This window comes from Euleptes europaea, chromosome 2, assembly GCF_029931775.1.
Source record: "Euleptes europaea isolate rEulEur1 chromosome 2, rEulEur1.hap1, whole genome shotgun sequence".
Lineage (NCBI taxonomy): Eukaryota > Metazoa > Chordata > Lepidosauria > Squamata > Sphaerodactylidae > Euleptes > Euleptes europaea.
Window position 1 is genome coordinate 893,788 of NC_079313.1, and position 26,951 is coordinate 920,738.

At 53.0% G+C, this 26,951-nt stretch overlaps 1 protein-coding gene across 1 annotated transcript in view; it reads right to left on the bottom strand.

Moving 5' to 3' along the window:
- Positions 1–8,907: 8,907 nt before the first annotated feature.
- MYO9B (myosin IXB) overlaps positions 8,908–26,951 on the bottom strand; it is a 63,265-nt gene continuing 45,221 nt past the window's right edge. The window contains exons 24-38 of the mRNA XM_056867575.1: positions 25,875–26,005; positions 24,930–25,075; positions 21,049–21,239; positions 20,738–20,836; positions 19,345–19,518; positions 18,322–18,363; positions 17,977–18,088; positions 16,698–16,771; positions 15,239–15,431; positions 14,985–15,113; positions 14,145–14,250; positions 13,276–13,407; positions 12,606–12,729; positions 10,483–10,625; positions 8,908–9,046 (exon numbers count right to left, since the gene is read on the bottom strand). Coding sequence (XP_056723553.1) covers positions 8,908–9,046; positions 10,483–10,625; positions 12,606–12,729; positions 13,276–13,407; positions 14,145–14,250; positions 14,985–15,113; positions 15,239–15,431; positions 16,698–16,771; positions 17,977–18,088; positions 18,322–18,363; positions 19,345–19,518; positions 20,738–20,836; positions 21,049–21,239; positions 24,930–25,075; positions 25,875–26,005 — 1,935 coding nt within the window. The remainder of the gene's footprint in view (positions 9,047–10,482; positions 10,626–12,605; positions 12,730–13,275; positions 13,408–14,144; positions 14,251–14,984; positions 15,114–15,238; positions 15,432–16,697; positions 16,772–17,976; positions 18,089–18,321; positions 18,364–19,344; positions 19,519–20,737; positions 20,837–21,048; positions 21,240–24,929; positions 25,076–25,874; positions 26,006–26,951) is intronic.

Genomic DNA, 26,951 nt, shown 5'->3' on the forward strand with positions numbered 1-26,951 from the left:
GAGTAACGTAAAAATGAAGGGGGGGGAATAGGGAGGCCAGCAGAAGATGATACTCATGGCTGTCCTAAACTGTCCTCAAATAAATGTACTCTTTTATTTACAGTATTTATAGTCTGCCTTTCCCACTGGGAGTCAAGACAGATTACAGCAGAGTGAATCCGTACAATCGACCGGGTGGGGGGCATTCAGTGAACGATGCAGCCTCCTCTGGGCATGCCTCTCGAGCCAAGACGAGTCTCTGCCCCACGGAGACGTGGTCTCACGCAGCCTGTGTATCGAAGCCAGGGGTCCCCAGTTTGGTGCCTGGGGGCACGACATTGCCTGCCCACGCCTTTCTCGGTGCCCACCAAGTGGGTTTAGAAAGTGGGGTGGGGCCGTTGAAGTTCTGAGTTGCAGATTAAAACGACGTTCCTCCAGGGGCGGCTGCCTCCGCGGTGTTTTGTCCGGTTTGATTGGCTGAGCAGATTTCTGTAAATGTTGGTTTGGCAGCAGCTGCCGCCACAGCAGAAGGATTTTCCCTGTGTGATTGAAAGTAAGCTGCGGCAGCCATTTTGTGGCTGGCTCCACCTACCGCGGCAGCCATTTTGTGGCTGGCTCCACCTACCGCGGCAGCCATTTTGTGGCTGTGCCCGCCATGCTGTGCCAGATTTCCAAAGGTGCCCGCAGGCTCAAAAAGGCAGGGGACCTGCATTGCCAATACAATTCCACAACTCGTAACAGTTTGTAAAACGTTTTGGAAAGCACTTTTAAAAAATGCGATAATCTCCATTGGATTGCATGCTTCAAATCCCAGTTTCTGATTGATTTAGTGCATTTTTATCCTGCCCCTCTTCCAGGGAGCTAGGGGTGGCATACACAGGGTTTCCTCTGTTTTATCCTCATAGCAACCATGTGGGGTAGCTTAGGGTGAGTGACCGCTCTAAGGTCGCTCAGCAAATTTCATGGCAAGTGGTGATTTGAACCCTGGTCTTGGTCTAACATTCTCACCACGGGTTCAGATCTGTTCGCTGGGACATCTGAAGGGAGAAATGTTCCGCTGAACAGTCGTCCTGGGCTGGTAACAAAGCCCAAAGCCCCACACCAGGAAACCTCACAGTTAACAATAGGGGGGATCCCTCCCAAGTTAGCAAACCAAGTTGAATACAGAAAGGCTGGGGGGTTTGTCTTTTACCCTCTTTACCTGAACTTCATTTTTGTTTTCTCAGGTTGTAGCGATCCAGGGTCGTTTGGAAGCCAGAACCACCCCGTTCCGAGTGCCGGCAGTGGGATTCGAACCCGAAACCTGCGACTGCCAAAGCGCAGGTCTGCCCAAGGTAAACATCAAGGTGGAACACTGTTGTCTCAGTAAAAACACTGTGGGGAAAAAGGTTGTGTGTGTGTGTGTGTGTGTGGGGTTATCTATGTGAACACTCAGGGGCATGCAGTTAGATTAGACATGATCCTGATTTGTTTATTAGCTGTCGATCCCTTCCAGGGAAGCGCTACCAGTGCTCAGGTGACGGCTGCCGCATGGCTTTCCGGAGCATGAGGGAGCTGCTGGACCACCTGGGTGTTCACTACAGGCCCACGCAGTCACTGGAGGGTAAGCCATGGCTTGCGGGGAGGGTGGGATGAGTGTGGCAGCATAGAGAGGCGGGGGGGGGGTCGGACCACTTTCGTCTTACGCCCCCTTCCTTTGGAGCTTTCCAGCTATTTTCAAGCATCTACAAAAAAGCCCACGCACCTTGCGATCGGCTGCCTACATCTCAGCGTGGTGTGGTGGTTAAGAGCGGTGGTTTGGAGCGGTGGACTCTGATCTGGAGAACCGGGTTTGATTCCCCACTCCCTCCATTTGAGAGTCGGAGGCTAATCTGGTGAACTGGATTTGTTTCCCCACTCCTGCACACGAAGCCAGCTGGATGAACTTGGGCTAGTCACTCTCTCTAAGCCCCACCCACCCCACAGGGTGTCTGTTGTAGGGAGGGGAAGGGAGGGGAAGGTGACTGCAAGCCGGTTTGAGTCACCCTTAAGCGGTAGAGAAAGTCAGCATATTAAAAACCAACTCCTCTTCTTCTTCTCCCAATAAATTTGGCCTGCAAGAGAATCAAATTTGGGTGCTTCTGTGAATGGAATGCATTTGGGAATAAGAAACAACAAATAGCAAGGAACCTGATTTTTTTTTCCAGGCCCTGTCCCTACCTTATGCAGCCTTTCCCCTGGGATGGCTGGGTTATTCATAGTGGGGGAAAGGGTCCAAGATTTGTTTTTAGTGGTTGAAGGAGAAAATAAGAGCAAGAAGGGTGTTGTAGTTTTTTTAACTGAGACTAAAAAAAGTTGTGGCCACTTATCATTTGGGGGATGTACAAAACCCAGCTGGAGCTCAATTCCTTGCCCCCCAAAAAACGACTTGTGGGATACCTTTCCTGGTTTGGTGAATTCTCCCCCTGTTCCACACCCAGCTCCGTGTGGCTTTACCCTTTAAGCTCTTAGGACTCCCAGAATTAGCCAGCTAGGATTTTTTTTCCCGAGTGGGTGGAAAGAGCCTCTTCCCATCCCAGTGACTCCCCACAAAGGGAGTTTGGGCCCAGCATCGAGCGAGGCTGGGGGGGAGGCAGAGAGGATGCATGCCCCCACCCCTCCTTCTGAGCATTGTTTTTTCTCCCAGGCAAAACCTTCCGCTGCTCCTTTCTGGGCTGTGCGGAAACCTTCCCTTCCATGCAAGATCTCATGGAGCACACCAAGATCCACTGCAAGCCAAACCGTTACTTCAAGTAAGCTCTTTTCTGAACTGTGGGGGAACTCCCCCCTCATCTATCCCTACTTACATTTCCCTGCTGCAATACCTGCCTCTTAAATCTTTGATGCTGCTTTTCCTTAAACCTGTCTGGCTAAAACCCAAGTGGGGTCCATCGAGCCCAGCTTCCCATTTTAACAGGAGACAACCAGGGGCCCACGGGAAGCCCAGAGGCAGGGTGGGAAAGGCGGTGGCCTTGCCCGTTGCATGTACTCCAGCTTGCAGGGTAGACTGCCCCTCAACCTGGAGGTTCTCTACATAAGGAGAGCTCATAGCAACTGATAGACAGCCTTAAGAAGTGCTCTAGATCATCCCAAAAGTCTGTCTAGCCTAAGAGCAGCTGGGCAGATTTGCCTCAGACTGTGTGCGTGTCACTTGTAATCGCTCGATGAGACGTTTAAAAGGGGTTTGAGCAGGGTTCTGGGGAAGAGGCATACGGCTGCAGCTTGAGCCAATGCAGTTATGTGGGCACGTGCTCGAGGTTGTTCGTCCGTGGGGGGGGGACACATGCGGCGCCCCACTGGGGAGCCTGCATTTGTCTTTCGGAGCGGCAGTTTCAGGCCTGACCCTTGGCTCTTCCAGGTGCGAGAACTGCCTACTGCGCTTCCAGACGTACCGCTCCCTCTTCAAACACCTCCACGTCTGCTCCGACCACAGCGGCCCTTCGCCAGCCCCGCTGGAGGAGAAGCCTGCCTTTCCTGCTACCTCTGGCTCGGGGAAGGAGCCCCCGGGGAAGTCGCTGGACCGGCACCCCAAATTCCAGGCCATCCTCCAGCACCTGAAGAAGGAAGCCATCCTGCCCAGCGGAACGGAGGCGGCCTCGGCCCTGGCGAGAGACTCGCTGGCCGCAGGCCCCCCCTTGGGACCTGCGGCGTCGCCCTCCTCGGCTTCGCACCCCTTTCCTCTGCTGGAGCCCTCCCTTTTTGGATCGCCCCCCCTGCCACGTGCCTCCGGGCCACCTTCAGTACTGGGGCCGTTCATGCCCTATATGCACCCCCCGCCGTTCCCTTTACCTCAGAACCGTCTCCGGCCGTACCTGCCCGGCCAAGGCCTTCCCGTCTCCAATGCTGTATGGAAGAAAAGCCAAGGTAAGAAGGGAGGGAGCTTTGGTTCGGAGCGTTTTTCCACAGGCGCTAAAATGGGTGGTGCCAAAATCTCCTCCTGTTGCTAATACAGATTTCATAGATTCATAGAGTTGAAAGGGACCACCAGGGCCATCTTGTCCAACTCCCTGCACAATGCAGGAAACTCACAACTACCTGCCCTCCCACACCCAGTGACCCCCTGCTCCATGCCCAGAAGATGGCCAAGGTGCCCTCCCCTTTCATCATCTTCCTGAGGTCATAGAATCAGCATTGCTGACAGATGGCCATCTAGACTGCTTAAAAACCTCCAGGGAAGGAGAGCCCACCACCTCCCGAGGAAGCCTCGTTCCACTGAGGAACAGCTCTAACTGTTAGAAAATTCTTCCTAATGTCTAGACGAAAACTCTTTTGACTTAATTTCAACCCGTTGGTTCTGGTCCGACCTTCCGGAGCAACAGAAAACCACTCGGCCCCCTCCTCTCTAGGACAGCCCTTCAGGTTATATAGAGGCAGGCCTTTGGCATGCCCCCACCCCCGCTCCCTGTAAATTCCTAGTCCTCATGGCAACAGAGGACAGGTTTGAAGCGGTCCCTGCCCCGTCTGACAGGTGCAGAGTTTGTGCACAGCTGTCTTTCCCTGGTGCGTCATCAGGCACACAACAACTTCAGACTTCCCATCCTGCATGCTTGGAAATTAAATATTTTCACTATTACTGGAAATTCCAATTTGCCATTTTGTCTGCTTTGCAAACTGGTTTGTTCTCTGGATTACGGAGTGGGTGGGAATTCTGTCTTGGAGGGTTCTAATCCCCCCTCCCCAAAAATGGGTTTGTGGCACAAACATTCCATTAGCAAGCCATGTGGGCCAGGGGCCAGGGTGGGTCACGTAAGCAGGGTCTCTCGGCCCATGCCTATCCTGACAAAAAGTGCCATGAATGTAAAAGTGTGTGTGCGTCAGGCACGATAGGGCCCCATAGCTAGCAGCACCTTTCTTGTTCTGCAGCTTTGAATCGAAAGTCGGCTGGAAAAGGTTGATGCCCCCGGAGTGGGCAGGGTGGAGACCGGCACCAAGGCCAGGGAAGCCCCGATGACTCCAGGCAGCTGCTCTGGAGTTGCCCCGTGTTTGTGGTTGTTGAGCCTCACCTGGGTTTGACCACAGGAAAGGAACTTGGGCCCCCTGTGGCTGCCACGGGCCCAGATCTCCCCCTAGCTGGACGGGCACCGTGGGGGCAGGAATGGCACAGGAACACGGCCCACTGGAAGGCAACGGGGAGTCTGCATCGGCCTTCCACTGCCATTTGTGTCCCTCTCCCCACTCGCAGGTCACTCCTCCAATAGTCGCATCGTGTGGGAACACACCCGGGGCCGCTACACCTGCCTGCAGTGCCCCTACTCCACCACCTCGCGGGAGAAGATAACCCAGCACACGGAGGACCACCGCAAGAACCCCCCCCTGCCCGGCCGCCTGGACGGGGAAATGGGTGAGAGCCAGCGGGGGGAGGGGAGGATGGGGAGGGGATTCCCTTCTCTCTGCCTTCCCTGTTGTTGGCTCTTGGCCCGAAACGCAAAATCTATGCAACGCCCCTATTCTGTTCCTCGGGCCCCACCACTGCCTGGCGGAGAAATTCGCATGCAGTCCAGGCAGGCGGGAGTCTTTGCCAGCCGGCACCAACAAACCTGAACTTTTAGCGGGAGATGCCAGGGATCGAACCCCAGCCCCTCTCCATGCAAAGCAGGGGCTGGGCCTCTGAGCTACGGACCTTCTGCCTGACAGCAAGAGCATCACTGTTGGTTTTTGCTCGCGGAGAAGCAGCCGCAGCCGGGCTCTTGATCCATCTAGATCTCCTTTTCCTGGCAGTCGCTTTCCAGGATGCCGGAGATCTTTTCCAAGTCTTTCTCCCCAAGCGCCTCTTGCTAGAGATTGAGCCTGGGCCGTCTGCTGTATAAGAGCTGTGACTTCCCCACTGAGCTGTGGCTTCTGTCCCACCCAGGGCCTCAGGGTGGCTGTTAAAACCTGTGGGCGCATGCAGGATACCTGGCCATTTCCCAGAGCGGGGAGACCTTCCCTTACAGCCTGCTGATTGCAGATGCTGGACTCTGAACCTGGGATCTTCTGCGTGCAAAGCAGGTGCTCGAACTAGTGGCAGCTCTCCAGGGTCTCTGGTCGAGAGGTGCCTTTCCAAGCCCCCTTTTAACTGGAGCTGCCAAAGGGAAGGGCTGTGGCTCTGCTTGGCATGCAGAAGGTCCCAGGTTCAATCCCTGGCATCTCCAGTTAAAGGAGGCAAGGAGGTGATGTGAAAGACCTCAGCCTGAGACCCTGGAGAGCCGCTGCCGCCCTTTCCTGCTGACCTCTGCTCCTCTCCCTTTTCTCTTCCAGAATTCGGGGTCGGCCTCCCCTCTTTACACGCGAAGGTGACGCCGGAGATGGACGCCTCCCTCTTCTCGCCACTCTGAGGCCCCCGCTGTGCTGACCGAGTTTCCTTCTGTATGTTTCCGGATCGACCCCCGGAGGGGCAGGAGGGGACGCTGGCGAGCATCTGCAGCCTCAGAACAGCACCAGGGGGCCAAGAGGCTGCTCCCACACCTGGAAGGTTTTGCTCTGGGTGGGCCTCCAAACGGGTCTTTGGGGTTTCTTTTTCTTCTTCTCTCTTTTCAACCGTCCCCATGGCCTCGCCTCCTAATTGGCCACTTTTTACTGCGATATTTTTTGGAAAGGTCATATTCTGCGATTCACCTCGAGCCTCGACGCGAAAGGGGGGACGATCAAGGCAGCCAGCAAACACAGCATCTTTGCATACCATGTGGCCGGGAAGGTGTGCGCTTTTGAAGATCTCCACCCTGCGTGGGCACGCCACGTTCCCTGCTTGCGTGGTTTCAAAGAACCCACAGGGCACAGCTGGCCATTGCCCTGGGACAACCCACTCCCGTGGTCCTGCCCCTCTGAACGCCCAGGTTCCCGGGATGAAAGCCAGCCAATTGCCCATTTAATGGCAGAGATGTAACAGAGAAGGGCTTGAGGCTTTTTTTAAAAAAAGGGGAACCAGGTGTTCAGAGGGGCTAGTCGATCACGATGCCAATCTAGTCACAGATTTTGAACTCCCGGGGTGGGGAGTGCCAGCTTGCGGGGCGGGGGGCTGAGGCAAGGAACAGGCAGGGAAAGTTGTGCAGCTATTGCTGTGTGGAGAGTCGTCACTGTGTGCCAGCGGCCCAGGGCAGAGGGATGTGCCCGAGCAGATGACCGTGGCCTCTCTCTGCTTCAAAGGATGTGTGCGGGGAGACTGAAAGCCACAAGGGAGGGGGGCCAAAGGGGGTGATGGCGGTGGAAGGGTTAAACTTAAGTATTCTTTAATCTTTAAATTGATCTAGGAACCTTCTGTGCGTTTCTTCTTCCTCTGACCCTTTTTTTTTTTTAAAAAAAGTTTAGTTTCTCTTGCTTTAAGGTAAAAGCCTTTTTCCTCTTTATAGTTGATGATCAGACTTGCTCAGGTTTGTTAGTGGGCTACTGCTGCTTTTGAAGAAAAATGAATTAAAACAAGACTTAATTCTTGAAAATAAACAGGAATTGTACAGAGTACCCGTGCTCTACTGTGTCTGTTTGGGAGTGGGGAGAGTGTGTGGAGATGCAGCCTGAGGCAGCGGGGGGGGAGTGTTTCTTTTTAACAACCCCCCCCACTCAGCTGCTATAAACAAGATTACAGTTTTGAAGCTCATGAGCTTAATAACTGTTTTGCTGGGCATCACACCCTGGAGCGCGATCTTAGTGGCTCTGGACACTTGTTTTTTTAAAAACTGCCTCTTCCCCCCCTCCCCAGGGGCCACGCTTTCTGTGCAAACCTTCAGGGGGTCATGCTAGCCTGGTCCTGCCATTATTTTGGCAGGTCCTCCAGGAGGGGCCTGACTATCTTGAGACTGGGAAGGGGCCAAAACTTAGTGGTAGAGCATTTTTGGCATGCAGAAGGTTCCAGGTTCAATCCCCAGTGACATCTCCAGTTAAAAGGACTAGGCAAGTAGGTGATGTGAAAGACCGATTCCAGAGACCCTGGAGAGCCACTGCTGGTCTGAGTAGTCAAGACTGACTTTGATGGACCAAGGGGGGTCTGATTCAGTAGAAGGCAGCTTCAAATCTTCATGGGTGTGTGTGTGAAAGACACCTCACCAAGAACAAAACACAACTTGTGTATTTTTTTCCCCAAAAAGTGCAATGTATTATTAGTATAAACAACAAGATATATTTTTGGTCTCCATCAATCAAATGGTTATTACAAAATTAAAAGTTCTGTAAACCACTCGGAATGTCGTCGTAAAAAGAGGGCAGAGGAGTCAAGAGAGTTAAAGCAAAAACGGTCCCTGTCCTCTTGGCTCTCCGCCCTGCTGGAGTCCGCTGCAAGCAAAGGCACAACAAGAGAAAGAGCGGGGGTGGGGGAACCCAGGGGGCTTTCCTGAAGAGGGCCCAGTGTGAGACGCACAACCAGGATCATTCCTTCCTTCCCAGCAAAACAGCTCCAAGTACCAGACTTGCCCGCCGGCAAAGAGGGGTCAGAAGGCCTCTTCTGGGGCTCGCGCGTGCAGCTGTCTGACGGCTCCCGAGCGAGGCCTGCAGGTGACCCAAGGGGAACCTACGTGGAGGCAACCCGACCTGCCAGCCCACAAAACCCGCCGCTTTCCCACTCAGCAGTAAGAGGCAGCGTTGTGCGCTGGGAGGTTCTGTCAAGCCCTGCAGTCCCAGAGAGTCTGAGATTAGCTGTGGCCGTCGCTGGAGGTTGCCGACGTCCCTTCCCCTCGGGGGCCAGAGAGGACCGCCAGTTCCTTGTGGCCGAAGTGGAGGGGAAGCAGGTTGCTGTGGCTGGGAATTGCAAAACACTCGGCGCTCCCAACGAATCTGGTGGCTGGATGAAGGCACTGGAAGGGAGGGAAGGACAAGACACCCCAAGAGTGAGGACCAGTTTTAAAATTCAGCAAGGCCTGCCGGGACGGCCGCTGACCGGCCAGGCAAAGCCAGCAAGCAGCAGGGTGCCGGGGCATGAGAAGGACCGCCGAGGGGCCGGGTACCTTAACACTGGGCAGCGTGCTCCACCGGGCCGCCCCGGTCCTCCAGCAGGCTCTCGGTGCTGGCTGAGGTCTCCGAGTCGAGGTTCTCCTCGTCGGAGCCCCGCTGGTCCAGTTCCGGCAGCCGGTACGTGATGTCTTCCCTGGGCAGGAGAGAGCTGGTTACGACCCCCCCCAGCCGGCAGCATGTGTGCCCCAGCAGAAGAGAGGCCTGCCCACAAGCCCCCACCCCACCCAATGGCAGGAAAGGGGCTGTGCCCACAGCTGAGGCACGCCGGCAGAGGCTGGCTGGGCCGAGGTCACACAGAAAGAAAGACATAAATGAAGGAGAGACCGGAGGGCAGCCTGGGAAAGCTGGGGGCGCAGGGCAAGAAGTGGGCGCATTCGGTCATAGCCGAGGCGGGACTCTGGGCCTTGCAGATCCGTCCTGCTGCAACGGCCTTTTCCTCCCCGATGCCAGAAGAGTCCTCTGTGCCAGGAAAGGCTCCTCCAGCTACAGCAGGGGTCCCCAACCTTTTGGGTGGGGGAGTCCTTAGGAATTTTGGCATAGTGTGGTGGGTGCACTTTGCGGGCACCAGGGAAAGTGTTGGCCCGCACCATAGCGCAGGCTAACACCCCTGGCCTAGAGGAAAATGCCACTGCCAGTGGCGTGGATCCATACGATCCGAGCTGGAGATGACAGAAGCATTTACTTTCCCTCAAGGGAGGGCAGTACAGATGCGCCGCCTGATCTGTACTGGAGGGGGCTGTGGCTCAGTGGCAGAACATCCGCTTGGCATGCAGAAGGTCCCAGGTTCGATCCCCGGCATCTCCAGTTAAAGGGACTAGGCAAGTAGGTGATGTGAAAGACTCCTGCCTGAGACCCTGGAGAGCTGCTGCCAGTCTGAGTAGATAAGACTGTGGCTTAGTGGTAGAGCCTTTGCTTGGCATGCCGAAGGTCCCAGGTTCAATCCCCGGCATCTCCAGTTAAAGGGACCAGGCAAGTAGGTGATGGGAAAGACCCCTGCCTGAGACCCTGGAGAGCCGCTGCCGGTCAGAGCAGACAATACTGACTTTGATGGACCAAGGTGGGGGGTCTGATTCAGTATGAGGCAGATTCAGGCGTTCATGTGATTGCCTCTGAGATCTTCTCCCTCCGTCTGCTGGGCGGTCCTTTTCCGCCCCTGTTCTGGCTCCGCGAACCCCATTTTGGTACTTCGCTTCTCTCCCTCACTCACACCTCCTGGGCCTGCCTCCCTTGAAATCCCAGAGGCGAAGGGGTGTGGGAGGGGGCTGGCGATGTGTGTGGGGCAGGCGCTGCCAGAGAGCTTCCGGCTCAGCCCTCAGGGAGGATTGGAAAGCCACTGGGCACACAAAGAGGGTTTCCTACACAGGAGGAGACCCTCGACCTCTTCCCTCTCCTTGGCAGTGGAAGCCCCCCTGCACAGGCAAGGGGCAGCTTCTGCTACCCAAAGACCGTCCCAACACCCAAAGGGGGCTCTCTTCCAGCACCGCTCCTGTTCACCCGGATGCGGCTTGTGCGTTTGTGGGGGGTGGCCCCACTCGCTCGCACCCCCCAGCCAGGGTGGGCCCCACTCACTTCTCCTCCTTGATCGACTGGATCCGCTCCATCAGCAGCTCCTTCTCCCGGTTGTCAGCTTCTGCTGCCTCCTCTTCCTCTGGTAGAAAAACCAGCTTGGGGGAGCTGCTGTTGTTTGCTCTGGTGCTGGGGGGGCTTTTGCTCTGCAAGATGGAGAGGAAGGTGAGGCACCCGCCGGGGCGGAGGCCTCCCTGGCCAGCCTTTCGTCACTCTGGGAGGTTGGCCAGGAGTCAGAGCACAGCTTCCAAGGGAGGCCAGGACATCTGCCGCTCGCCAGCTCCTTCGTGCCCCTCTCTGGACTTAAAGAAGAGGCAGGCGAGCAGGACAAAGATCAGGAGCCCGTTTCTGGGCCCGGCCCACCCACCCAGGCATAAAGCGAGAACCGCTTGGAATAAACGGCCCGACTCTGCAAACTGCTCTTCCCAGAGCTGTCCTCTGCACAAAGCAGCGACCAAAAGGTGCTTCTGAGCATGTGCAGAGGACCGCAACCTATATTTATATAGGTATATTTATATGGTATACATATAAATATAGTATACATTCTACAATAAAAATAAGAAGGCAGGCAAATAAATGTGGAGGTTTCCAAGTCCAGGGTGGGGGCCTTTCAAGCAGGACTGAGCTCTCCCCCCCGGCAGGCACCCCTCTTTCCCAGAAGAAAACCCCCCACTTCATGCTCCCTTTCTTGCAACCACCAATCAGTAACACTGGTTGACTGGCCAGCAGGTAAACATGAGTAGCAAGACAGCCAGAGCATGCAAGGGGGTTGGGGGGTGGGTGATGCGGCAGGCAGGCAGCGTGGATAGGGGGTCCTGGCCCAGAGGAGCACCCAGGCAGCTTCAACTCATGCTGTGTCTGTGGAGGGCGGAGGGAGCATTTTTCATGCACCGAGGGACACGGCCTCTAAGGCCTGGCACCTACCAGCGCTCCCGCCCGGGGAGAAGAAAAACCAAGTTTTACAGGCCACAGCTAAAGAGAAAGAGAGATGAAGGCCATGTTGACCAAATGCAGGGAGGGGTTGCTTCCAACTGCCCTTGGATCAGGAGAAGAGCCGCTCCTCTGTTTCGGTTCCTAATGGAGACCCACACTTTATGTTGAGGATGCTCAGGCATCCTCTGGGGCTGGTTGCATTGCTTCCCGTCCTCTAAGGACGCAGGTTCCCCCCCACTCCACACACACCTTCACCCAAGTCTTCCTCTTCCCTTCAGGCTGCTCCCCCTCCCTCTCTGGGAACCCCTGGGGGCTAACTTGGGAGCCCTCCCTCAGCCAGGCCTGCAAAGGATTACACATCCTTTCTTAACATGCCCAAGGAAATGCCGATCGCCACTTTGGGGTCAGGAAGCAATTTCCCTCCAGGCCAGAATGGCCAGGAATCCTGGAGGGGTTATTTTGACCATCTTCTGGGCATGGAGTCAGGGTCCCTGGAGGTCACAGAATCATAGAATTGGAAGGGACCACCATGGTCATCTAGTCTAGCCCACTGCACAATGCAGGAAATTCACAACTACCTCCCACACCACCAGTGACCCCTGCTCCATGTCCAGAAGATGGCTAAGATGCCCTCCCTCTCATAATGAATCACATTAATTGTTGCCCCATTAATTTTTGTCTACCCAAATAAAATCACAGAGTGATTCAGGACAAAGTGTGTGTGTGTGTTGGTGGGGGAGGTAGTTGTGAATTCCCTGCATTGTGCAAGGGGTTGGACTAGATGACCCTGGTGGTCCCTTCCAACTCTTATGATTCTATGATTCTATCCCCCTCTAAGGCTCAGCAATGTCACATGAGGGTATCCTGCCCCACCCTGCTTCTGTCGCCCAGACAAAGCCTGCGCGAAGGACAGCCAGGACCCCCATGGTCATCTCCCAGGGAACTCCTGCTGGCTCCTACAAACGGCTGACCGACACCACAGTTTCCCTGCCCAACGCCCCAGCTAGAGTAGCCAGCCAGCGGCCAGACAGGACACAGACCCACCCAGCAGCTCAGCAGCAGCCCAGCGGGCAGGGTACATCTGGGGCTGCCTCCCAGCGGGTCAGTGGGACGGCTGCCCTTGGGACACCTTCTGCCCAGCCCCCCACGGACAGGGAATCTGCACCCCCACCCCTCTCCTGCCCCCTGCTCACCGGGTTCTGCCCGAGTAGCGACAGCCGCCGGAAGACAATGCTCTCTTCGGCCTCCAGCTGGCAAATGTCGTCCATTTTGATCTTGTACTTCCTCATCTGCTCCTTGATGATCATCTCCACACATCTGCGTGGAGCCGGGGGGGGGGGGGTGGGGGAAGGAGAGAAGAAGAAGACCAGCCATGGAGGAGAGAGGACCAAAGAAAGGTCTTCCCTTCGGGGGTGGGGTGGGGGGACCACTTGGCAGAGCGGAGGGGGAGTGGGGAGCAAGAGGTGGACGCCGCCATGGGTGGTGGGGCCTGAATGAGTGGACCTCAGTCCTTGGGGTGTGGGGGCTGCTGGGGGGGGGCTCACAAGCTATTAACTCAACGTCCCCTCCCTTTGGCTATCCCTGTTGGGGGGCCCTTCTTCCCTCGGACTCTACAGCCCCTCTTGGGTAAATTCAGAGTGGGGAAAAGCAATCCCTTGAAAGGTCCCTTCATGTTTGAGAGAGAACAGCTGGGCAAACCACGCAGGGGGAACCTCAGATTGCAGGAGAAGTGCTCAAAAACCAGAGTGGGGGGGGGGGGAAGGAAGCAGTGCTATAATTTCCCCCATTTCACTTGCGGAAAGAAAGGGAGTCCTAGGGAATCCGTGAGGCCCCTCCCTGCAAGGGGTCCGGGGGTCAACTCACATGGTCGTTTTGGAGACGTCCTTCATGCTCGTGAGGGGGTCAAAGTTGTCCGGGCAGCGCAAGAGGCAGGGGGCGAAAACGATGGCCAGGGCGTTGGGGGACATACGGTTGATGTCTTCCACCAGAGCTACCCTGCAGAGGGGGAGGAGGGGACAGAAGAGAGGCTCAAGCGTCTGACAAAGCCGGCTCAGGCCCAGAAACGCGGGTGCCCCGGGGGGGGGGGTCAGCTACCATCTCCCGGTCTTTCAGCCTTAATTCAGGCCATCCACCTTCCCTGGCAATCCCAGGCCTGTTCTTGGTTCTTAGGGGGCAGCTTCTTCCCGGGAGCCCCTCCTGCCCCAAGCAGCCTGCCCTGGAACACCCCCCCCCCCGCTTCAACTCACTTTGCTCACAGGCCAAATCGCCCCAAACAACATCTGAGGAAAAGACACAGACACCCTCCCGCTCTGGGCCCCCTTCCAGGGACACTGAAATGTCCTCGGCAGAGATTGCCAAGGGGCTGCTAACCATTCCCTTCCTTTCTGGCACTGAGTAACCCTGCCCACCTTTTCCACAAGGAGGGGCTGTGGCTCAGTGGTACAGCCTCTGCTTGGCATGCAGAAGGTCCCAGGTTCAATCCCTGGCATCTCCAGTTAAAGGGACTGGGCAAGGAGGTGATGTGAAAGACCTTTCTCTGCCTGAGACCCTGGAGAGCCGCTGCCGGTCTGAGTAGACAGTACAGACTTTGATGGACTGTTCTGACTGTTAGATGGAATTAAATCTTTTGATTTAATTTCTACCCGTTGGTTCTGGTCCGACCTTCCGGGGCAACAGAAAAAAACTCGGCCCCCTCCTATTCAAGAAAGTATTCCAGAAAGACCCCGTCTTACTTGACAAGGTGGAAAATGAGCCTCTCCAGGGTGTTGTGGTTGGCTTGCGGGAGCTGCTCAAGGACACTGTAGATGGCGCTGAGCCGCTCTTGCTTCCCGGGGAGCTCTGCGAGGGGGGAGAGGAAGTGAAGACACACGTCTGGCCATGTAATGCCAGCAGCAGGGGGGGGGGGCTTCCTCCTCTCATCTCCTGCACGTTGGGGGCTGATTCCCAGAAACATTTCTAAATAATTAACATCCCTCCCTGTCGGTCAGCCACACGCAAGGGGGCTCGCAGTGGCCGACGTCTTGTCACGTCTCAAGATACCGGCCAGTTAGCTGCATGGAAAGGGACGGACAATCTTGTGACGGGGAATTCAAAGCGGCAGCATTAGAGAAATAAGCAATAAGCAGCACTGATGTCCAAACCAGCAATGCAACACAGCAGAACATTTTGGACCTCGGAATGCTGAATCAGGCGCTAGAGCAGCCCCCAGCCGAGACAGCGTGGTGTAGTGATTTGGAGGGGTGGGCTCTGATCTGGAGAACCGGGCTCGATTCCCCACTCCTTCGCATGAGCGGGGGAGGCTAATCTGGTGAACTGGATTTGTTTCCCTGCTCCTACGCATGAAGCCAGCTGGGTGACCTTGGGCCAGTCACACTCTCTCAGCCCCACCTACCTCACAGGGTGTCTGTTGTGGGGAGGGGAAGGGAAGGAGATTGTGAGCTGGTTTGATTCTTCCTTAAGTGGTAGAGAAAGTCGGCATAGAAAAACCAACTCTTCTTCATCTAGGTCTGCAGCTCCGTGGGGGGTTGGTGAAGGACTCCAGACCCCTCCCCCCTGCACCCCAGAACACTCACCCACCGCCCGGAGGAAGTCATTGTATTGGGCAAACGTCATGAGCGGGTCAGGCAGTTCCCGAAGCCACTGTTTGAAGATGCCCGCGATGGTGTGAACCGGGTAATTCTCCAGCCGCACCGAGTTCGGGTCTGGGAAGGAAGAGAAGGGGAGGGTTTTGGCAGCCTGGCACGGGGCACCTGCCCAGGCCCCAAGTCCCAAGCAGGAGTGGGGGTGGGAGGGCAATTCACCCTGCAGGCGGCAGTGCCAGGCTTACCCGCCTGTAGGGACTGCTTCAGCTCCCTCATACGATTGGCCGAGCCTGACTTCCGGTAGATGCCTTCGGTGTAGAGCCCGTGCATCTCCACGTACTCCAGCAGCTTCTCCATGACAACGGGGACGGAGTTCTTCTCGCTGGTCAAGGCACTCACGCACACCCCAAAGTGACGAGGCTCTGGATCCTGGTCATCCTGCAGCAGGAAAAAGCCAAGCATCATCAAGGGTATGTTTCAGATACAGAAGCAAGAACATGCAACCCTGTACAACAAAAGGCACGAAGCGAAGGCTCGCTTCAAAGCGGGATGCCGTTTCCTTAAACTGATGCCTAATCTGAGCCCAGAAGGTTTGCGACCTGAGATAGGGACTTCTCGGTCGTGGCACCAAAACTTTGGAATGGGGAGGGGCTGTGGGTCAATGGTAGAGCCTCTGCTTGGCATGCAGAAGGTCTCACGTTCAACTCCCGGCATCTCCAGTTAAAGGGACCAGGCAAAGAGGTGATGAGCAAGACCTCCACCTGAGACCCTGGAGAGCCGCTACCGGTCTGAGTAGACAAGACTGACTTTGATGGACCGAGGGGGGGGTCTGGTTCAGTAGAAGGGCAGCTTCATGGGTTCACATGAACTCCCTCCCGAGGGAGAGTCATCTGTCACCCTCTATTGGTGTCTTCTACCAGCTGATAAAGACTTTTTATGTTTCGCTTCGCATACCCCCAGTAACAGTTATCGTTATAGTTTGTGATGTGTTTTTATTGAATTATTTTATAATGAGACTGTGGCCACAGCCGCACATACTTCCTCAACCGGAGGAGCGTGCAGAAGGTCAAGAGGGGCCAGGAAGGGCCCAGGGAACGGTCACTGCCAAGCAGCGTTCTGGTTGCCCCCCAATTCCAGACGAACGCTCTGGGCAGGGCAATTTGGGCCGGTTTCTGAAGACAGGAGCCTGCCCTGATGCAAGACCTGCGCTCTGGAGCCCCCCTGCTGCCTAGGAGGAGGAGACAGGGGCCCGCCAGGGCTCTTCCACCACTGTGCAGTCTTTCCGTCTCCCCAAGAGCAGCCCCTGGAGGGCCTTTGTGTCCGAAGGAGGCTGCGAAAGATGCAAGAAGGGATCGATGCGTTTGCAACGGTGGCGAAGGTTGGGAGAGGCCTTTTCCTACCTTCTTCCCAGGTAGAGAGAACTCGCTGGATTTTACCCATTCTAGCCAAGTATGATCTTCCCTTAGAACCTGGGACTATGTCGTTCCTCTTATCTGACCTCGACGCTGACAGCGAGAAAATTTACCAGGTTGCGAAATATCGAACGCATGTAACGGCTGTAAAACCGTCACGACACAATGGTTCTATTCTGTGTGAAGCTACAATGGGATCGGGGCTGTTTCTGTAAAACTGTTTCCCTTGTGCAATGTAAATGCTTAAGACTTTTGTCGATGAGCAATTAAGGTTGATGATGATGATGGGTACCTTCTTCCCAGAGCACGAGGTGCAGCTACTCTGGACACGGCACAGGCACTTCTTATGGCAAGTCAGCTTGCAGACTGGAGGGGGCAAAAGAGAAGGGGGGGCTTGTTAGAGCACACCCTGGACTCCCGTGGACTTCCCCTCACCCACCCAGCTACTGGAGCCTGCCTGGGTAAGTGGGGAGAGCAGGGGTCTCGAGCCTCTGGAGCCTGCGGGCACACTGGGGATTCTGATGCGGCACGGTGGGCTCAGCAACAAAACGGCTGCCCCAACAATGCTTGCCGGAGGAGGTGGAGCCACAGCTACGAAATGGCTGCCAAAGCTTAACCTCAGCAACATGGTGCGGATCCTTGTGCTGTGGTAGCAGCTGCTGCCAAAACAACTTCAAAAAAAAAATCTGCCCAGCCAATCAAATCTCCCATAATCAAGCAGAAGCCTTGCTGGGCAAAAGCCCCACCTGACTCCACCCACTTCCTAAAAACACTTGTCGGGTGCAAGGAAAGGTGTTGGCGAACACCCATGGGTACCAAGTTGAGGACCCCTGGTGTCAGACTAGGATCTGAGAGACACAGGTTCGAATCCCTGCTCTGCCACAGAATCTTGCTGGGTGACCTTAGGCCAGTGAGACATTCTGGGCCTTAGGCCAATCTCACAGGATAGTTGTGAGGATAAAATGGAGGAGGGCAGATTGATGTACGCCACTTCAGGTCTCTGTTGGGAGAGAATGGCAGGGTACAGAAGTAGTCAATAAATGGAAAAGATCACTGCAAATTGCAGCTGCAGCCTAGAGGCTAAGAGCTGTGAGTCATACGGTTCCCAGTTCAAATCTTGCCTCTGTTGTGTCCTCAGTAGGTAGAGAACCTTAACCAAGCCACACTCCCAGCCTCAGCCTGGCACCTTGGGGATCCTGTCTCCCCAAGGGGGAAGGGCCGTGGCTCAGTGGTAGAGCTTCTGCTGGGCATGCAGAAGGTCCCAGGTTCAATCCCCAGGGGCACCTCCAGTTAAAGGGACTAGGCAAGTAGGTGATGTGAAAGACCTCTCTGCCTGAGACTCTGCAGAGCCGCTGCCGGCCTGAGTAGACAGTACTGACTTTGATGGACCAAGGGTGTGTGTGTCTGATTCAGTATAAAGCAGTTTCATGTCTTATCTGCATGGGGGAGGGGATTTCCCACCACTGTGCAGTCTTCCCATCTCCCCGGGAACAAATCCTCCACGCTCTTGTTGGCTGCCCTCGAAAGGCGGCTCCCTGGGTCGGCCCCCCGCCCCGCAAAGCCCCACTCACTGCTGCAAAGGCAGGCCTTCTCCATGGGCCAGATGTAGGAGCTGCAGAGCTCACAGGACTGCAGGATGTTCACCTGGTAGCTGACAAAGACGTGGCCGAGGAGCTCTTCGATCTGGAGGCCCAGGGAGGAAAAGGGGGGGTGAGGATCAGCCTCCTGCTCCCAGGGGGAGGGAAGCCAAACCCATACGCGCCCTCGCATCCCTACCCCGCTATAACATCCCTCCCATTTCTTCCCCTCTTTCTCCAATTCTGAGAGAGGCTTGCTGCTTTTTGCAGCTGCCAAGCACAAATCCCCCCCCCCCATCTGACAGCCGACGGGATCCCGAACATAACAGCGCCACTTACCACGCGCTCGTGCTTCCTTTTCTTTTTCTGGGCTTTGCTCTGCTGCAGGAGGAAAAGGAGAAAAAGGCACGTTGACCCTGGGTGCAGAGGCAGCCTCCTGGGCCTTCCCCCACCACTGCCCCCCTCCCTTTGGCTGCTCTCAAAAGCATGGAGAGAAGAGAAACCTCTTCTTGGGTCAAGGGGTCCTTTTCCATCTAAGACAGCGGGAGGAGGGCACTCCCTGGAGACCTGGCATTTGGGCCTAATGGGGGCCCTGGTACGTAGATCTGAGGTCCTCAGCCTTTTTTAAACCTGCAGGCACCTTTTGAATCCTGACCCGGTGTGATGGGCACAGCCACAAAACGGCTGCAGCAGAATGGTTGCCACAGGAGGCAGAGCCAGCAACAAAATGGCTGCCGCAGCTTGCCTTCCGTCATACCGGGGAGAGTCTTGTGCCGTGCGGGGGCTGCTGCTGCCCAAGCGACGTTTTTTAAAATCTGCACGGCCCATCAAATCTCCAGTGACCAGTCAGAAGCCTCGCTGGGACAAAGTCCCACTTGGCCCCACCCACTCTGTAAAAGCCTTCGGTGGGTGCCAGGAAAGGTAGCGGTGGGCACCGTGGCACCCATAGCCCCCACACCAGGCACCCCTGATAAATTCTTCCTGGGTGTGGGCAGCCTCATTCCTCCAAGGCATTCTGCCTGGCAGATCAGAGCGGCCAACGGGCTGCTTCCCCTGGCCCCCTCTCCTCTCACGCCCTAGAAATCCAGGCCGGTGCAGCCGAAAGCAAAGCCTCGTGCTGCGGCGGGACTCCAAGCACCCTGGAGTAAGATGAGCCTCCCCCCCTCTTCAAAAGAAACACTGCAGGATTGGGTGCAATTCAGGATCCACACAGAGTGAGCCAGCCTCTGCAGTGAGAGCAGGGAAGGCTCCCTCCCCCTCCAGCAATCCTGGACGTGACCCTGGCCCCACTCTCTCCAGAAAAAGCAGCCTGGGCTCCCCACCCCACCGCAGGAGGTCCCACGCAGGAAGGCGACAACCGACCTTGTGGTGCTCCAGCTCCCTCTTGGCGTAGCCGCGGGCAAATTCGTCCAGGAGGGACTGGAAAAGATTCAAGACCAGCTTCACGTCCTTCTCTTCTCTCTGCTTGGCCAGGTTGACCACGAGGAGCTGGTAGTTGTCCATCAGGTCCTGATAGCCAACATGGATCTGCCCGTTCTAACAGAAGAGGAGGACAAACGTTAACAGAATAATCACACACACCCCACACACACACACACAATGTTTAGGGACACCAAGTGTGCACCAACAACCCGACAGGTGTATTAACCGTCTGCTTGCCCAGGTATCCGGCCAAGAGCTTGGCACTGCCCTTCCAGAGGTGCTCACCCTTGTGCTGAACTGGCAGTCGGTTCCATGTTTTTATTTTTCAGATATTTTTATACACTCCCTCCTTATCTTGGCAGACTCATTTATGATTTTAACATGTAGTAAGTTTTGATGTTTTTATGGCCAGACAGCCAGTGTTGTGTAGTGGTTAAGAGGGTTGGTTTGGAGTGGTGGACTCTGATCTGGAGAACCGGGCTGGATTCCCCACTCCTCCACATGAGCGGCGGAGGCTAATCTGGTGAACCTGGTTGGTTTCCCTGCTCTTTCACATGAAGCCTGCTGGGTGCCCTTGGGCTAGTCACAGCTCTCTTAAAGCTCTCTCAGCCCCACCTACATCACAGGGTGTCTGTTTGTGGGAAGGGGAAGGGAAGGTGATTGTAAGCTGGTTTGAGTCTACCTTAAGTGGTAGAGAAGGTCAGCATATAAAAAACATCTCTTCTTCTTTTCAGCCTTCGGGTATTATTCCACTGGCACTGCTTTTCACAAGGGGGTTGGGGTGATCCTTTTTATTCATGCGGTGCCGCTTGCATGCTTTTAAAAAAGCGCTTCTTGTTTGCCATTCTACTTGGGGGCTTGGAAGCTTCCTCAAAAATATTTAAGGCAGAGCAACATTCTTGTTGCAAACTAAAATAAATACCTACAAAGGGGGATCTCAAGCAGACCACTTCAAAGTTTCACTGGCCTCTTTGTGGAACACATTCCTGAAGCTGGAATGGGAGCAATGGGGTGGGGGAGCTGGGCGCCCTCTCAGTCTTCTCCTCTGTAGGGTAAACATACCCAGCTCCTACAAACTTTCCTTATAGGACTTGGCCTCCAGACCCCTCATCTTCCATGCAAAAAGTCATCCATTTTAATCCTCTCTTATTCCCTGAGCTTTCAGGTTTTTTTAAATGGACAAATGAAGCTACCTACCATTCTGTTTCAAGCCAGTTTTTCTGCTAGATATACCCTGCAGCAAGGAGTTCCACAAGCACACATGGCCTAACCCAATGAGGGTAAAATTAACCAAGCCCCCTCCCAGTCTAAAGCTTCTGTACAAGCGACTTACAGGGGCAGAATACATGGTTTTGATGTTCCCTCTGAACTTTTCGGTGGCCTCAAAGAACAAGCACTCGCCCGCAGACTTCTGGGAATGGAGATCGTTGATCTGGAAAGGAGCAACATGAACTTCTCAACAGGGCAGGGAGCAAAGGACATCTGACCAATCCCCCTTTTAGGTACATTTTAAGGACAGGATTCAGCCACGCCCACCCCACCCCTCCAAATCCTGCACCAAGATTACCCTCACCCTCTGACCTGACCAGAATAGATCGTGCTACCAACGATGTGTATGACTGTGCTTGGGTTGCCGTCTCTCACCTTGTTCAGGAGGAATTCATCCAAGTACTTCAGCTCGTTGGCATTGGCAATCTCTCGCGAGAAAGGCGCCCGCCACTTCTCAGGGGCCGTCTTGGCTTTCCTGATCTTAAGGGTGCGGGTTCTCTTGGCTTTGCCCGTTTCCTTTGTGGGACGTTCCTCGTCTTGGGGGTGATTCAGATGCCAGGAAGTAGCTGGGGAAAAGAATTGAGATAGTTTATGTGAAGGAACAGGCTCACGAGCCCTTCCTTGTTCCTTTGGGTTGGTCCCCAGGAAATCAGAAAATCCCAAGGCTGTCCCATGTCTCTGCTCAGCAATGACCCCCCGTCCCCTCGCTTCCTTTTTTTTTTAATATAACTTTTTTAAATTTTTCAATAATTACCACACATCTCATTTGACAATACAACCTATATACTAATCTTTAAACCAACAAAGCATTAACAAATATTTAGGTGTAAGTCTTCAACATTAAATCTAATTAAATGTGAACTTCCCCACCGACTTCCTCTCTCCCAACATTAATCTGGTATCTCCTTTGTATTAATATTTTCTAATCCTGATATATTATTATTTAAATGTTATAATTCCCCCTTATATAGTACCTTTACATAATTAATAATGATAACAATAAGCAGGGAAAAAAGAATAAACCATCAGAAAAACAAACAAACAGAGAGAACACAAAATATATTAATACACTATTCTCCAATTACTCATCTCTGTCATATTATAATGGATTAGTTCTTAAAAAGCATAAATCCCTAGGAAAAAAACTAATTTAATATTGTAATACCTCTACTCCCCCCATTCCCCTTATAAAAATCGAATTAAAATTCTTCCGGCTTTCTTAGCCCTTCTTTTTAAACTTTTTTTTCTGTCTGGAGTTCTTGTTGTCATCTATGGGCTTTCTTGAGATGGTCTCTTGTCTGTGACGGTCATCATCCCTTGCTCCCTGAGCTGTCTGTTCTTCTTTTTGCATTTCTGTAGTGGGTTCTGTCAATTCATTATTTCTTATTAAAAAAATTTTGGCATCTTCAGGTGAGTTGATAGCATGTTTGATCTGTTTGTAGGTGAAGGTAAGACCTTGTGGCAGCAACCAGCAATATTTTATTCCCTTATTTCTCAATATCTCAGTAAAGTCTTTGTAGATACTTCTCTTTTCAATCAAATGGCGAGGAATGTCTTTAAGAATTATTAGCGGTGTGTCATCTACAGACAAAAGATTCTCCATATGAAATTTCATGATAATATTTTTCATCCTGATATCAAAGAAGGAAATCAAAATCTCTCTGGATTTTGTTTTCTGTACTCGAGTTGACAAGAGGATTCTGTATATTTTATTTATTGCATAGTCCAATTCTTGTTCATTTAATTGAAATATGTGGGCAAGTGATTTAATCATGGTCTGTCTGGTGCCTCCCAGTCTTTCTGGCAAATTGCGTATTCGCAGGTTAGATTCTCTCAACTGTAGGTCCAAAACAGCCAATTGATCCTTCACTCTCTGTTCCTGAAATTGTAATCCTTTAATTTGTTGTGCTTGGAGTTCCATGTCCGTTTTAGCTTCTTTCAATTCTCCAGTAATATTTTTAACTGTAGATTCCATCTGGTTCATGCCATTTTTCATTACTATGATTTGATCTTTTATTTCCTTGATCTCGTTTATGAAACCATCAAGTTTTTGAGAAATAAATAAAGTCATTTGTGTAGCTGATTGTTCTTGTTGTTTTGAGATCTGTTCAAAATTCTTGACAAGTACTTCTTGTATCTCTTGATAATTAATTTCCATGGTTGTCTGTGTCTTTTTGTATTTTCCAGACTGATAAGTCAGATGCAGGCAAGTAATTCAATACAGAATAGCTACTAAGTAGTTGGAAGTCTCTGGTTTGGCTTTAAAACTTTTTCCAGGAAGTTTACAAGAAACTGTAGGGCAGTGGACTTTCTGTCACTCCCACTCTATGTTCAAGAAAAGTAGGATTTATTTTGATGCTGCACTGAGTGAGGCCCATCCATCCACTGTGATTTCCTGTATTCCTAGATAAGCCTCTTCCTGAGCAGAAACGTGGGTGGAGGACTGTCCCGGGGCAAAGAAATGGAGAAACGTACAGATGGTACTTGACACCGAAAAAATTGTCTGCAATGTACAGTACAATGTCACCAAACTGCTGGAAATGTCAGGATAAAGTTGGCTCATTTCATCATGTTTGGTGGCTTTGTGATAAAGCTAAAAACTTTTGGGATATGATATACAATGAGCTAAGGTTAATTCTACAACAAAACATCCCTAAAACTTCAGAGATAATGTTGTTAAGCATTATACCGGACCACATTATAACACAACGGACTTTTTTACTCTATGCCACCACAGCTGCGAGAATGGTATACGCAGCTAAATGGAAAATGTCTGAAATACCGGACAGAACTGATTGGATTCATAAAATGTTTGAACTAGCAGAAATGGCAAAATTGACTGAGTTAATAAATCAAAAAGATAATGATGAATTTGTTAAGGAGTGGGAGGCGTGGACTGTTTATTGCAAAAATGAACTTAATGTGCAAAATGTTAAAGGTTACAACTTAGACTAGGTTAATTTTCTTGTTTCTATTTTTCTTTCTTTTTTAATAACTGTAGAAGGTTTTACAAAAAAATTTTTTATAAAGAATTAGAAAATAATTGCTAAGAGGATTACGAAGATAAGTTAGAGATAGAAGAAGGAAGAGGGGAAGTCAAAGCAGGGGAAGATAATTGTTATATATATGTTAGTCTTAATTGAGAATTAGAAAAGATTGAAAGGTAATGTTAATTGATTGTATCGAATGTATGAAAAAACAATTAAAAAATTTTATATATAAAAAAAAAGAAATGGAGAAACGAAGTGAAGAGTTCCTCCTCCCCCCTTCTACGCCGCAGCCACCGGTTGGTAGCTATTCACATCAATCAGTTCTATGCGATTGTTTTGTTTGCCTGCTAATTCCATTTAAAATTTAGTAAAATAGCCTTTTCAGTCAGAAGATCAATTGGAACCATCCCCTCGCTTCCTGACAGTGCCAAAAACAAACTGGGTAATCCCCACTGCAACCAACAGCTCTTAGAGTGTCCCCTGCTAAATGGAATTGCGTGTACAGTTGTACAGAATGATCTTGACAGGCTGGAGAATTGAGCTAAAACTAATATAATGCACTTCAACAAAGACAAATGTAAAGTTCTGCATTTAGGTAGGAAAAATCAAATGCATAATTATAGGACGGGGGAGACTTGTCTTAGCAGTAGTGTGAGCGAAAAGGATCTTGGGGTCTTAGTAGACCAAACACTGAACATGAGTCAGCTGTGTAATGCGGTAACTAAAAAAGGCAAATGTGATCTTGGGCTATATCAACAGAAGTATAGTGTCCAGATCACGCGAAGTGATGGTATCGCTTTACTCTGCTCTGGTTAGACCTCACCTAGAGTACTGTGTTCAGTTTGGGGCACCACAATTTAAGAAAGGTGTAGAAAGCTGGAACGTGTCCAGAGGTGGGCAACAAAAATGGTGAGGGGTCTGGAGACCAAGTCCTATGAGGAAAGGTTGAAGGAGCGGGGTATTGTTTAGCCTGAAGAGGAGAAGACTGGTTGAAATTAAATCAAAAGAGTTTATCATCTAGACATTAGGAAGAATTTCCTAACAGTGAGAGCGGTTCCTCAGTGGAACAGGCTTCCTCGGGAGACAGTGAGATCTCCTTCCCTGGAGGATGGCCATCTGTCAGCAATGCTGATTCTATGACCTTAGGCAGATAATGAGAGGGAGGGGAAGACCTGAGCAGCTTCACAGGAAGTCCCCCCCCACCCCGCCCTGCTTGCTTGTTCTCTCTGTTAAGGATGGAACAGATACAGGCCAATCAATCCTCACCTTCCGCCACCTTTTCCTCAGTTGCCAGCACACATGAAAGGAGAGGGACAGCCTCCCCCTCCTCCACCACATCAGAGCTGTCCTTGAAGGTCTTCTTCTCCGTCTTCTTCCCCAGGAGCCTCCTCAGGGGGATCTTGAATGCGGACCTGGCGAGAGAAAAGCAATTCACACGAAACTGGAGAGAAGCAGCATTTTGGTTGCAGAATCAAAGCGAAACAGGGCGGCATAAGGGGAGGCAAAGATGCTGCTGCTGTGGGGTCTGTGTGGGAGAATGTGCAGGAAGAAGAAGAAGAAAAGTGGGTTTTCATATGCCGACTTTCTCTACCGCTTAAGAAAGAATTAAATTGGCTTACAATCACCTTCCCTTCCCCTCCCCACAACAGACACCCTGTGAGGGAGGTGGGGCTGAGAGAGCTGTGACTAGCCCAAGGTCACCCAGCTGGCTTCATGTGTAGGAGTGGAGAAACTGACCCGGTTCACCAGACTAGCATCTGCCGTTCACATGGAGGAGTGGGGGAAACAAACCCAGCTCTCCAGATCAGAGTCCACCGCTCTTAACCACAATACCATGCTGGCAGGAGGGATTGCATTTTGCCTTGCAGCTGATTGCTGGAGGGATTCAGCTGCAAGGAAATCAGCTGCAAGGCAACATGCAATCCCTCCTGCCAGCATGGGTCCCCCGGCAGCTGTGGATAGCCAAGGTTTTTGCAAAGACCCAGCTGCACTGCTGGGGGTGGGGGAGGGGACTGGTGGCTAAGCTGCAGAACACCCCGGCCTGCACAACGAAGAGGCTCGTGTTGGAAGAGAGGAAAATCAGACCGTGTCCCAGAGCGTGTGTGTGTGTGTGGGGGGGTCTCTCTTGCCTGTGGATCTCCCCCCCCCCCGCCCATTTGCTAATTATGCGATTCCTCCGGCGCCACTTGGCTGATGCCAGAACACACGTACTTGCCGTCCCCCTGCTGGCCAGGCACCGAGGCCGGGGCGGCCACGTCGAGGGCGGCAGGCGGCTCCCCGGCCTTCCTCGGCACGAGCTGCTTCCTGCTGCTCCCGTAGCTGTCCAAGGCGTCTGGGGACTGCTGTGGGGCGAGAAGAGGAAAGAGGAAGAGACGTGGCCTTCCCAGCCCCAGGCACATTTCGGTCACATAGCTGACGTCCGTGTAACGTCAAGGGTGGACTTGCTGAAGGGACCACGTGGCTGGACTCATAGAAGAGAATCATAGAATCCTTGAGCTGGAAGGGGCTATAGAGGCCATCTAGCCCAACCCCCTGCTCAATGCAGGATCAGCCTAGAACATCCCTGACAGGTTTGTTTCTGCTTAAAGACTGCCAGCGAGGGGGAGCTCACCACCTTGCTAGGAAGCCGATTCTACTGATGAACAACTCTTACTTAAAAAATAAATTCCTAATATCCAGCCGGTACCTTTCCTCCCGCAATTTAAACCCATTATTGTGAGTCCTATGATCCTCTGCTGCCAACAGGAACAACTCCCTGCCCTCCTCTAAGTGACAGCCCTTCAGATACTTAAAGAGAGCGATCCTGTCCCCTCTCAGACGCCTCTTCTCCAGACTAAACGTTCCCAACTCCCTCAGCCTTTCCTCGCAGGGCTCGGTCTCCAGGCCCCCCAATCATCCTTGTCGCTCTCCTCTGCCACCAGTTCAATTTTGTCCCCATCCGTTTTGAAGTGAGGCCTCCAGGTGTGGCCTGACCAACGCAGTGTACAGCGGGACTATTCAGCCACTCAGGCAAAGCTGTCCTTGAGGGACACTCTGGGTCTAACTGGGTTAGTCCCGTCTCCTCCGTCAGGAAGACTCTCCAGCTGAGGCCTCTCACATCACTGATGGCCTGGCCCTTTGCACTGGCCTGCTGCGTGCCCAGCGGGTGCTCTGTCACTGGACCTCCCTGGGGAGATCTACTACCTGGCGACGCACACCTGGTGCCCCTCTAATGAGCCGTGGGGCCCTCCACCTGGACCGGGCCCTCCCGGCGCCCACCCTTCGGGAACAGAAACACACCACCGGCCC